General features: G+C 48.2%; 2 protein-coding genes across 5 annotated transcripts in view; one reads left to right on the top strand and one right to left on the bottom strand.

The window, feature by feature from the left end:
* Positions 1-12,478, top strand: part of FYCO1 (FYVE and coiled-coil domain autophagy adaptor 1) — an 86,467-nt gene that overhangs the window by 48,427 nt on the left and 25,562 nt on the right. The window contains exon 15 of one of the 4 annotated variants that reach the window (XM_068559336.1): positions 958-2,087. The exons of 2 other annotated variants lie outside the window; for them this stretch is intronic. In XM_068559336.1, the coding sequence (XP_068415437.1) occupies positions 958-1,123 (166 nt within the window). In that variant the 3' untranslated portion in view covers positions 1,124-2,087. Of the gene's footprint in view, positions 1-957; positions 2,088-12,478 lie in introns of those variants that run through there. One more of the 4 variants, XM_068559339.1, reaches the window with a different exon arrangement.
* CXCR6 (C-X-C motif chemokine receptor 6) lies at positions 2,424-7,751 on the bottom strand. The gene is made up of 2 exons (XM_068559340.1): positions 7,686-7,751; positions 2,424-4,215 (listed from the first exon to the last, which is right to left on the bottom strand). Exon 2 carries the CDS (start codon positions 4,192-4,194, stop codon positions 3,169-3,171), a length of 1,026 nt encoding a protein of 341 aa, XP_068415441.1. The 5' UTR covers positions 4,195-4,215; positions 7,686-7,751; the 3' UTR covers positions 2,424-3,168.

Here is a 12,478-nt window from a genome sequence, read left to right on the forward strand (position 1 = left end):
AGGTTATTCACCGGGGTTCCAGCCCTAGCTCTGCTGTGTGAGCTTTGGCAGGTAGTAATGTCTCTGAACTAGTTTCCTCATCTGGAAAACAGGGATGATAGTACCAGGCGTCCTACCAAACGACATTGGGAGTTACCGTGGACCACAAAGGACTGGGCCTGTGGAAGGGGTGCTGCCCTGAGAGAACAAGGCTAGAGCCAGCGCCCCGGCCACTCCTGCTCCCGCCTCCACCCCTCCAGTACGGGCAGCTTCTGTTTTTTCTCTCCTGCAGCACCATTTCCTCAGTCCAGAATGCTCACTGAGAATCCCAGGCTTCTGGCTCCAGGTAGCCCCTGGAATCAGGTTCACCCTGTGTTCACCGCATCTCGGACAGTGTGGCCGTCATGGCCTCTAACCGCCCCACCCCCGGCCTGCAATTGCAGGGAAGCTGGTGGGGGAGGAGACCCTGAGGCCGCACGTGAGGCCAACTGGACTCACCCAGGGTCCACACCCAGCCTGACCCCCTCCCGTCAGTTTCCCCCACACCCCAGGCTGCATACGTCAAGCACTGGTGCGTGGGAGCAGAGGGGAGAGCCAAGGGGAGAAGGGCGGGTCTGAGCTTGTGCTCCATGGGGCTGTCTCGTGGATGAGTGAAGTCGAGAGTGAAAGCCTTGTTTGGGCTGTGCCAGTGTCTGTTGCCCGTAATGGTGTGTACCCAGGAGGGCTTTGGGAAAAAGATCTCTACTCCCAAATGTGAGCAGGTGAGGGCCCAGAGAGTAGGGCCAACGAGTGACTGGGGAGGCAGAGAAGGTGAAAGAAGATTCAGCTGCTGTGCTTTTCCTCAGGACAGGCAGGCAGGTTCTCCTAAGCTGTGGAAGGGCCAGTGCAAAACCTTCTTGCAAGGAGCGTGGAGAGAGGGCACATAATAGGCCTGGGATGGGGCACGGCCTGATGGGTGCCTGGTCTCCTTTGACTCAGCCAGGCAGGCACCGTTCGGGGAGAACCCAGCAGTCCCAGCAGCCGCCCCTCTGTTGCCGTGACCAGCAGCCCCCAGCGTGGCTTGGAGTGCACTGTCCGTGCCTCACAGCGTTCCTGGAAGGAGGGCCGTCGTCAGCTCGTGGTGTGGATGGTGAAACGGGCTTGAGGAGGCTGCGTGGCTTGTCCTGGGATGGACAGATGTGGAGCTCTCCCCGGGGCAGTGTCTGAGTCACCCCAGAGCCCTACTTTTCCCATCCCACCACACTGCTTTCCTCCGTGGGGACACATGGAGAGGCCGCAGGGCCCCTGGCTCCCCGACTCTTCACTCCTTCCTTCCCATTTAGGGCCTCTGCCTCTTGTTCTGGGACATTGTTGAGGAGGCCAGGGGCTCGTGGCCCCCCTACCAGAAGTGCTCAACATTAAGGTGACAGCACAGAGGAGGGTGACCAAAACTCCCCCTCTGAAGCCAACGTAAACAAGTTGAAAGTCAGCCTTGACTCCATGAAAAGGGCAGGTTTTGGTGTTTGAGGAGCCCTGGGTAGTCCGTGCGGCCTCAGCACAGTAAAGCCGCTCTCCCCGTGGGTGCACTTAGGCACGTGTATGAAACAGTCGGTGGCCCTGTGGGCCCTGCAAGGCCGGCCTGTGCGCAGCTGGAAGGTGCCGTGCACCTCTGGAAGGTACGGAGCCGACCGGCCCACGCCCCGCCAGTGCACAGAGAAAGGCAGGCGGCTAACGTTTTGTGTGGCTGGTTCTTGAGAGAAGAAGAGCTACCACCGTTTGGGGGGCCCTTCCTCCCACAAATGCAAACTGTGCTAAGTGTTTGTGTGCACCCTCTCCAGTCCTCGCACGCCTGCCCTGAGAGGTGGTACTGTTACGGTCCACGTTTCACCAAAGTGGAAGCGATTAAGAGATTACCAGCTGGTCTTACCCACTCGTGACGCCAGTCTGTCCAAGCTGCGAAACCTCACTGTTCAGCCCTTTCTGGCCCACCTCCCTGAGCGCTCTTCTTAGCTGTTGTCAACAGGTTCTCCATATTTCAGTGAGTGATTTTGTGACATGTGAGCCAAAAAGGCCACTTTAAGCCTGTTGAGCAGGTTGCTGGGATCTAATAAACATGCACAAACAAGTGACTGACATTTAAAACTCTGCCTCGTTCTGTGACCACATCTCAGAGGTAATAAATGCACCTCTCGTTCTGGGCAGGAGGTTGAAGCCACAGTTGTTATCATTGGTGTATTGATAGAGCAGTGCCCTGAAAGTTGACAGTTTTAACTTATTTCCTGTGCTCTGAGCCCACAAGTGATCACTTTTGGTATATTCAGGAATACCACAGTAAGGTGGAATGTGCCTAAGGATAAAAGTAGTTTGGAGACTTTTAAAAAGTTTTATTTCTCAGTCATGAAAATCATGCTCTTTGAGATGTGTGTGTGTGTATTATATATACATTTATATATGATTTGTGTGTGTGTGAGGCATTGGGTAAATTCAGGTTTTAAATGAGCAAACCCACCAAAGATCCATTTCAGAGGTGCTGCTTAGACTCATGATAGTCTTAAATTCAGCTTTGCACATTTTTCTAGCATTCTGTGGCCCACTGGAATCCTCAGCCGACCCTAATTTGCTTTGGCCCGTTCATATTCCCTGGTGCTAGTCCTTCCAGGATTAATCAAAGAGAACATAAAGCACCTATCTATATAACACCAAACCCACAAGGCGTGGCAGAACCTGAGCTCATTTCTGTTGGGTGCCTGGTGATGGAGGTCTGAGTCACAGTGTCAGCACTGGTTTTCATGGCTGCTTTAATCTCCCCTGCTTCCCAGTCGGCAGAAGAATCTTCTGAACTTGGGAGCCCAGAGTGTCACCTGCCATCACGACCTTTGTTGGCCAGGTCCCCCTCTTCAACCCTTAGTCCCAGTCCCATTCCCGTTGAAGGAGAACCTGGGGCCTTGAGAATCGCACGTCATTCCCTGGTGTCAGTATTCTCGGGGTAGAGGAAGGAAAGCCCTGGCAGCTTTCAGACTCCCCTTTGAGCCTTAGGCCTGGGTGTAAAAGAAGAGAGCACAATCTGCGCATGCCTGAGAAGAAGCATCCCACCCCAGCTGCACCATTTGGTAACTTCTCCGTGAGAATGCTCATGCTATACACAAAGCCTTAGAGGACACAGCCATGCTCCTGTGACTTCCTGAGCAGCCTCTCCAAGCCCAGCAAGGCCTACAGCTGGAACATGCTGGTCGCCTCCATGTTGCGAGAGGCTGAAGCAGTCCTGGAAGTGTCCTCTGAACACTTCCATTGGCTTGAGACACCCAGGTAAGGGAGGCAGCCAGCGTCGTTCACAAGTTTCCAGAAGTTCTTCCGAAACTTCAGGCCAACAAAGGCATAGAGCACAGGATTAAGGCAGGCACGCAGGTAGGCGATGGCCTCTGTCACTGTGATGGCATAGTGAAAGCTGGTCATGGTGTGGTACTCCCAGCTCATGCTGCCGATGAGCTTCACGAGGTTGAAGGGCGTCTGGGTCAGCAGGAACACCGCCACCACCAGGAAGATGATCTTCAGAGACTTGTGCTTCTGGAAGCCTCGGGCCTGAAGCAGGGTCTTGATTATGACTGAGTAGCAGACAATCATGGCAAGCAGTGGCAGGAAGAACCCCAGTGTCATCTGGGTGGCCAGAACCATGGTGGAAATCTCCTCGTTGTGATAGCCGCAGACAGGCTTGTCAAGGTAAAGGACGTCGCCATAGATGATCTGTGGCAAGGAAACCAGCAGGGAAACTACCCAGATGGACAAGCAGATGACCTTACCCCAGGCCATCCGCTTGGCCTGCTGGTTATAGGCCTTGGTGGCCTGAACCACTGCAATGAAGCGGTCCATGGTGATGCAGGTGAGGATGAGCATGGACGTGTAGAAGTTCAAAGTGTAGATGCCCAGCAGGGTTTTGCACATGACGTTGCCAAAGACCCACTCATGGATGCCTGCATAGGCCCAGAAGGGCAGAGTACAGACGAACACCAGGTCAGCCAAGGGCAGGTTCATTAGGAACACGTCCGTCAGGCTCTTCAGCTTCTGGTAGAAGATGTATATGACCAGCACCAGGGAGTTCCCCACCAGGCCACAGATGAACACCACCACATACATGCAGGGCAGGAAGAACTTGCTGAACTGCAGGAAGTGTTCGTGCCCCTGGCTGCTGTCATTGGAAGCGTTGAAGAACCCGGGGTCTCCGTAGTCGTACTCGGCCATGGTGTCTGTTCTGATGGACCCCTGGGAGTCAAACCACAGGAATTATATATATTTGGGGCTGAGGGTGATCCCTCCTGTCTTCCCACTGTCCCTTTGCCCACAGTTAGGGGGCAGATAGTCACCTCCTAAACCCACCCACTGTTCTGCTCAGTAACAGCCCAGTATATTGGGGACAACCAGTTCTGAGGGGAAACTGCTCAGACAGGACGAGGAACCCTTCACTGGCCCTAAAATTCTCAGGATCTTACCCATCTGGGAGACAGCACATAACTGACCCCACCCACATTCCATAAAATCCTGTGCTCAATGGCCTTGGAAGCAAAGGTCACCACGTGGTGAGCTGGGGACTGTGTCCTTTTGGAAGAGCTGTGCTGCTCTTCAGTGGGGAGGGCTGTGTTCATCTGCCCATGCCTAGCAGAAGGTGCCCACCCAGCCTGTGCCCCATCTTCTGTTAAGTTGACCCCTGGACTACGAATTGTGAGAGCTAAGGCAGTATCCCCCTTCCAGAGGGTCCACCATCAAGGAGACTCCTGGAGACCAAGAGGAGTTTGGGCCTTTCTGCCTGGGTGGGCCATCCATCCTGCCTCGTCTTGCCGTGATGGGGAGCCAGGGCAGGGAAGAGCCCAGGCTGCCCAGTGCTTTGGCTGAGTGGCTTTCTGACCAGGGAACTGGGCAGTTTCCCTCACGCCCAACCCCAGCTTTCCCCTTCATCATCTGTCACAGTGTATGACATGCCACCCTCAGGGCCTCTTTGATCTTCAGGAATCTCTTACAAGGTAGGTTCCCCCAGAAGGGAACATTGCTTTAGCTTTTATGACCAGCAGTGTAGGGCTGAGGGGTCTCCTTTAACACACGGAAGAGCTGATTGAAGTGGGACGTCAGGTGGGTGGGCTACCGCAGCAGGGCTGGTGGCCAGCCTTGCAGTGGGGCTACTTACAGCAAAGACCAAATAGCTGTCTTTCTTGCGTGGGGGTCGCAGCCCTTCAAGGGTATCACTTCCCTCTGACCCTTCTCTGGGCCCTGTGACCCCGCTGGGGACCATGGACCAGACACGGGTGATATAATCTGTGTTGTGGGAGTAGGGGCAGCTGCGGCAGCATCGGCCTTGGAGGGCCAGGTCAGTACCTGCCACTGTCCTGCAGGTACTCAGTATGCAGGGACTCTTCCAGTGAGCGGTGCCACATCCCACTGGCACCTCAAGGAAATGTTTAAGAAGAGCAGGCATTTGGTTCAGCAAAGTCAGACTATCACCCGGCCAGACAAGGGGGTGTAAAAGGAGAGATGATCCCTCCTTTCTGATCTCCTCAGAGACTTTTCTTTTCCTGATGCTGGGTCCTGACAGGAAGGGATGTCAGCCCTGCTGCCACCTTGGTATTTCATGGGCTCAAAGCACCCTTTCTCTCCAAGGAAGGACCTTGTCTTTGGGCTAAGACTACTCAGTGAAAAGTCCCTCCTCCTGGACCACAAAATGTTAGATCTCTAAGAGTGAAAGGCCAACCCATAGGCATTGTACCCCACCAGCTCTGGGCTGCTGGGTTAAGTGAGTCAGACGATGCTGTGTGTGTGTTACTGCTTCACATGGGGACAAAAACATATTCTTCATCATTTAGAATGTGACACTGAAAGTAATATCAGATCTCCATTATTGTTTGACTTACTCTTGGCCTTTAAAAAAAATTCTCCTGGGACTTCCCTGGTGGCGCAGTGGTTAAGAATCCTCCTGCCAATACAGGGGACACGGGTTTGATCCCTGTTCCGGGAAGATCCCACATGCCGCAGAGCAGCTAAGCCTGTGTGCCACAACTACTGAGCCTGTGCTCTAAAGCCTGCGAGCCACAACTACTGAGCCCACGTGCCACAACTTCTGAGGCCCGCGTGCCCTAGAGACCGTGCTCCGCAACAAGAGAAGCCACCGCAAGCAATGAGAAGTCCGCACACCACAACAAAGAGTAGCCCCTGCTCGCCACAACAACAGAAAGCCCACTCAGCAACAAAGATAGCCAAAAATAAATAAATAGATTAATTAATTAATAATTCTCCTACTAAGGCTGTTGCTGCATCCTTAGGCTGGCATTGCAGTTTCCTCAAAGGACCCATGCAAATTCATTTGTAATAATTGGTAAACTAAACAGTGTTTAACAGATTGGGACTGCACAGTTCTGTGCAGATTGAGTATTAAAAATTACTTTCCCTTCTAGAAATATTAAAGCCATTTGTTTCTTTATTGTCTCTAACCAAAGTCCTATGTTGATTTGTGAAAATTAGAAAGAAAGTAATATATACAACTTTGGAAATAGTGTCTGATAATAAATAAATAAGCAAAGTATAATTTAGGCATAAAACAGAATATGACTGAAATGTTTAGGAAGTGCCTTTAATGATTTTGGAAAATGCAATACATTTTTAAAGAATTTTTATTGGAGTATAGTTGATTGACAACGTTGTATTAATTTCAGGTGTACAGCAAAGTGAATCAGTTATATATGTATAACTGATATATATATATCAGCTATATATATAGATACCACTGAGATAGATATATATATATATTATATATATATCTCCACTCTTTTTTTTAGATTCTTTTCCCATATAACTCATTGCAGAGTATTGAGTAGAGTTCCCTGTGCTATACAGCAGGTTCTTACTAGTTGTCTATTTTACATATAGTAGTGTGTATGTGCCAATCCCAATCTCCCAATTTATCCCTCCCCGCTCCCCAAAAATGCAATATAATATTGGCTGTTACTATGACAACGAAAAGATGACAAAGTGAATGTAAAATTGATCATGATTCTCAGCCTTCTTTGATCATAAACCCCTTTGAGAGTCTCATTAAAGCTGTAGCTCTTTTCCCTCAGTAATAATGTACAAACATGCCTGCAACTCCGGGGGTTCATGAACTCTTTAAATCCCTCTGCCCCATATTCTATAGACTTTGTTTACAAATCTGTGATAAGCGATATGATTTTGACTATATTTTTTAAAACATAGAAAAATGATCAGATTTTATCAGCAGTTCACCCCTGGCTGGTAGAATTAGGGGTGACTTATTTCCATTCCTCCTTTATACTTTTCTGTATTTTCTGAAGTTGCTACAGTTGTATATTGACATATATGGAGAAAAGAAAGTAAACCGTAATCTAAGATAACAGCCTGTCTTATAAAATGGAAAAGAAAAACAGAAAAAGAGATTAGTCAATGAACACACACAGTGACCAGACTCTCCTTATCTCCTGGGGAGGGTCTAATTATGCCATTACTATCAGCATCATCTTACAAGCATCATCTTACAGAACCAGGTTAAGTCATAATCCTCTCCTCGGACCCTCATGGCAGCAAATAGCAGAGATGGAGTTTGAGCCAAGGGCAGTTGAGCTTGAAAGCCTGGGCATTTGACACCGTACCGTGCTGCAGGCAGGACTCTGACAATCCCAACAACCTGGAGTTAGCCCCTCTTTTAACTATAAAGAAGAAGACCAATGACTCACCAGTAGAGATGCTCTTTCAGTTTGTTCCCGAGATGAGGTTGCTCACAGCAGCAAGGTCGGCCTCTGCCTCTCTCATGTGGTCTGTGTTTCCGTTGAGTGATTTTTAAGAGCTCTCGGTTGGTGATGATAGGAGACCCAGCCCTTCCCCATCCTGCAGCTCAGAATCCACATGACCAGCCTGCACCCATGTAATTTGGGGGTCAAAGAGACGAAGCAGTGGCTCTGATGCTGCACACCCCCTGCAACCTGGCTGGGGTCTTACTCTTTTGCCAGGATCCAAGAGGGTTTTAATTTGTAAACTGAAGGGGAGCAATATGCAGTGTCTGGTAGTCCACTGAAGATGGTGGCATTTGTACCCTAAAATTATTTCATTCACTAGTCGTATGTCTCTTTGGAGCAGTTTGGGTCTGGACCAATGCAAAGTCGATGCTATGGCCTGGGTTCCCTGTGTGCCTGCAGCTCCAATATACGTGACAGCCCTGATCCTCATACCAGTCCTGCAAGTAGGTATTACACCATTTTATAGATGAGAATACAGAGGACTGTAGCCAAAGAACAGCCCCACGGACTCACAGCTAATAACTGCCACTTCCAGGATACAAACCCAGGTCTCCGTCATTGCCAGACCAGTGAACCAGATGGCTTCTAGATGATGGGTCTGCCAGAGGGCCAGACACAGCCCTTCCTCCTAAACCCACACCACTCAGACAGGGATCACCGCCCTGCTTGTCCAGGCTAGAATCAACAGTGAACAGGCTGAACCAAATACTGAAGGTCAAAGCACCCATCTTCCTGAAGGAAATCTTCTGAGACAAGACATTCCTTCACAGTCAGCCAGCCTGACATCTTGGAATCTTTAAGCTTTGAGAGATGAGTTTTTCCCAGAGACAAGCCAACCGTGTCACTTAGGACCAGTTCACAGGGTGATGTTAGAAGGGGCTGAACTTTGGCAGACACACTGGCTCAGCCATGCTCGTCCCTCTCAGCAATCGCTTATCCTCCGTGGGGAAAAACAGGCCTCGGCCCGGTGCCCTCCGTGACCACGTACATGCTTGGGAAGGAGGGGTGATGTGTGTCTTAGAGAGAGCGTGACCGTACTTGTCATAACCATTCTCCAATGGAAAGTTCTCTGATGGAAAACTTGCAACTAAACTAGAGGATAAGAGCCCTTCACAATTTGGGGGCCAGAATTTTATTTCAACCACTTTACAAAGTGCCTTCTGTTGTCTTCCAATTTGTAGTGCTCATTGCTTTTCTTTGAAACAAAACTCTGAACTACTTAAGGGCAAGTACCCAACCACATGTCTTGGGTTTTTCCCAGAATATGCAAACATTTCCGAAACAGAATTGGGGGAGAGTAAAAGGGCTGTGGCAGCCGTGCCCCCCCGCAGATTCTCTCAGAAGTCAGACTGTGTTGACCTGCTTCCTTTTGCTGAACACCTGGCATTCTGGAGCCATGGCCCTGCTTGGGACGGCAGTTCCAGGACGCAGGGATGGGGCAGTTGCTGCTGGTAGAGGAGTAACTGCCAGGCGGTGGTGGGTGGCGGCGGCTGTGGAGGATGAGTTGGAAAAACCCTCAGAAAAGCAGCCTAACCAGAGGGCAGTGGGCGGCAGGTCAGTGGTGAGGACGGGCATGTGGGTCTGCGTGTTTTGGTCAGCCCATAGTTACCAAGTAATCAGAAATCAACACCAGAAGCTATCTTCTTCACTTGGTTTTTAGGCAAAAAGGAAAACAATGACTAAAAGGAAAACTACTAGGAATTTAATAGTAAAATTGAAAGATGCACCCAAGCCCCACAGTGAATGTGGCCCACCGTGTGGCTCAGCCTCTCCTTCCAAACCCGAGCTGTTCAGTAGAGCCTTCTGAGATGACAGGCGTGTCCTGTGTCTGTGCATCCAACACAGCGGGCACTAACTCCTGTGGCTATTAGGCACTCGAAGTGTGGCTAGTGCAACCACAGAGCCAAGCATTTAGTTTTGTTTTAATTCTGATGAATTTGAATTTAAGCAGCCACGTGAGGCCAGTGGTACTGTATTGAACAGGGCAGTTGTAAACCAAAGACTTCTCCAGTTCACAGGAGACCCCGTGTCACAGGCAGAGCAGCACTCCTAACCGTGCTGGCTTAGCAAGGCGGAGGGGTGGATGGAGCCCTCTGGGGAAGGCTGTCAGCAGGACACTCAGGCCATGAGGCTCTCTGGGCTCCATTCCTTCCTCAGCCAACCTGAACAGCCAGAGAATCTGCTCCTTGGGCAACTGGCAGAATTGAAGTTAAAGAAAAAAGAGGCTAAGGTGTTGTGATTTGTGACAGGAGAATACTGTATATCACAGTTGCAGAGAGCAAGCTGGAGGGACCTCACCTGTGACCCCTAGTCCAGGCAGGCGTGGACCCCTGGACTGCGTTGCTGGGGACTTCCTCAGCGTCCTTGCCTGTGGTCACCACTTTATTCTTACTTGGTTCCGAAGTGGAGCAAGCCTTGGTCATGTCCTTGGGTACATTTGGGACAGAAGACCACCTTGGCTGTGTGCATGACAGGTGCCCAGGCCAAATGTGGCAGGTGTGGCCAAGATGACCACCCTGATAGGGTGGAGCAAGTTGACAGATACAGGTGCCTTAGGACAGTTCAGCTCGACTGACCACAGGCTCAGTGACAGAAATTCAGATGGACAGGAAGGGATGACGTGCCATCAGCCATGAGAGGCCACCATAGCTAGCAGTAGGCTCCCATGGCCAGAGTAAGGGGAGGAGGAAGGTCACTTGTGGGCAGTGACTTTGTCTTGCATCTTTTCTGAGGGAAACACCTCAATGGCAACAAAAGGAGATAGGGTGCCCCCTAGTGGCCTTATCTTTGTTCCCCGTCATTCTCAAAACTTAAAAATCCTTTGACATCTTCCAACAGAGTTGCTTGAACATTTTCTGCTAAATCCCACAGTCAGAAATTTACATGACTACCCAGGTGTGTATGTGTATAGACAGAGTCAAACAAGAGGCTCATAAAGCAATACTTATCCTTACCACATTGCAATATAGTGCAAAAACGCGTTCATATTTTCTATTATATCCTATTTCTTTTTTTTTTTTTTTTTTACCCTTTTATAGGAACATTTTTGCAAAAGCATCAGAGTACACCCAGAACTGTCTGTAAATGACAAAAGACTTAAAAATGACCACGGTTAAAGATCTGATCAAAGTTCATAATAATGCAATTGACAAGGAAATTTAGTTATTTCTGAGATACACATTTTAAAATAATAACTAGAATTATGACTTATAACATTATACCAGAACATATAAGATTTTTAGGAATTTCATGTAATGTCTGAAACATTTATATTAACATATTTCCATGCAAATAACCCAAAGAAAGTTTAGTATTAGATTTTTGTTTTTTGGTTTTTTTAATTTTTTAATTTTATTTTATTTATTTTTTTATACAGCAGGTTCTTATTAGTCATCAATTTTTATACACATCAGTTTATACATGTCAATCCCAATCGCCCAATTCATCACACCACCATCCCCACCCCCCCGCGGCTTTCCCCCCTTGGTGTCCATACGTTTGTTATCTACGTCTGTGTCTCAACTTCTGCCTTGCAAACCAGTTCATCTGTACCATTTTTCTAGGTTCCACATACATGCGTTAATATACGATATTTGTTTTTCTCTTTCTGACTTACTTCACTCTGTATGACAGTCCATCCACATGGACCAGATCCATTCACATCTCAACAAATGACCCAATTTCGTTCCTTTTTATGGCTGAGTAATATTCCATCGTATATATGTACCACAACTTCTTTATCCATTCATCTGTCGATGGGCATTCAGGTTGCTTCCATGACCTGGCTATTGTAAATAGTGCTGCAATGAACATTGGGGTGCATGTGTCTTGTTGAATTATGGTTTTCTCTGGGTATATGCCCAGTAGGGGGATTGCAGGGTCATATGGTAATTCTATTTTTAGTTTTTCAAGGAACCTCCATACTGTTCTCCATAGTGGTTGTATCAATTTACATTCCCACCAACAGTGCAAGAGGGTTCCCTTTTCTCCACACCCTCTCCAGCATTTGTTGTTTGTAGATTTTCTGATGATGCCCATTCTAACTGGTGTGAGGTGATATCTCACTGTAGTTTTGATTTGCATTTCTCTAATAATTAGTGATGTTGAGCAGCTTTTCATGTGCTTCTTGGCCATCTGTATGTCTTCTTTGGAGAAATGTCTATTTAGGTCTTCTGCCCATTTTTGGACTGGGTTGTTTGTTTCTTTAATATTGAGCTGCATGAGCTGTTTATATATTTTGGAGATTAATCCTTTGTCCGTTGATTCGTTTGCAAATATTTTCTCCCATTCTGAGGGTTGTCTTCTCGTCTTGTTTGTGGTTTCCTTTGCTGTGCAAAAGCTTTGAAGTTTCATTAGGTCCCATTTGTTAAAAATTTTTGTTTTTATTTCCATTACTCTAGGAGGTGGATAAAAAAAGATCTTGCTGTGATTTATGTCAAAGAGTGTTCTTCCCATGTTTTCCTCTAAGAGTTTTATAGTGTCCAGTCTTACATTTAGGTCTCTAATCCATTTTGAGTTTATTTTTGTGTATGGTGTTAGGGAGTGTTCTAACTTCATTCTTTTACATGTAGCTGTCCAGTTTTCCCAGCACCACTTATTGAAGAGACTGTCTTTTCTCCATTGTATGTCCTTGCCTCCTTTGTCATAGATTAGTTCACCATAGGTTCGTGGGTTTATCTCTGGGCTTTCTATCCTGTTCCATTGATCTATATTTCTGTTTTTGTGCCAGTACC

The sequence above is a fragment of the Eschrichtius robustus genome, chromosome 12, assembly GCF_028021215.1.
Source record: "Eschrichtius robustus isolate mEscRob2 chromosome 12, mEscRob2.pri, whole genome shotgun sequence".
Classification (NCBI taxonomy): Eukaryota; Metazoa; Chordata; class Mammalia; order Artiodactyla; family Eschrichtiidae; genus Eschrichtius; species Eschrichtius robustus.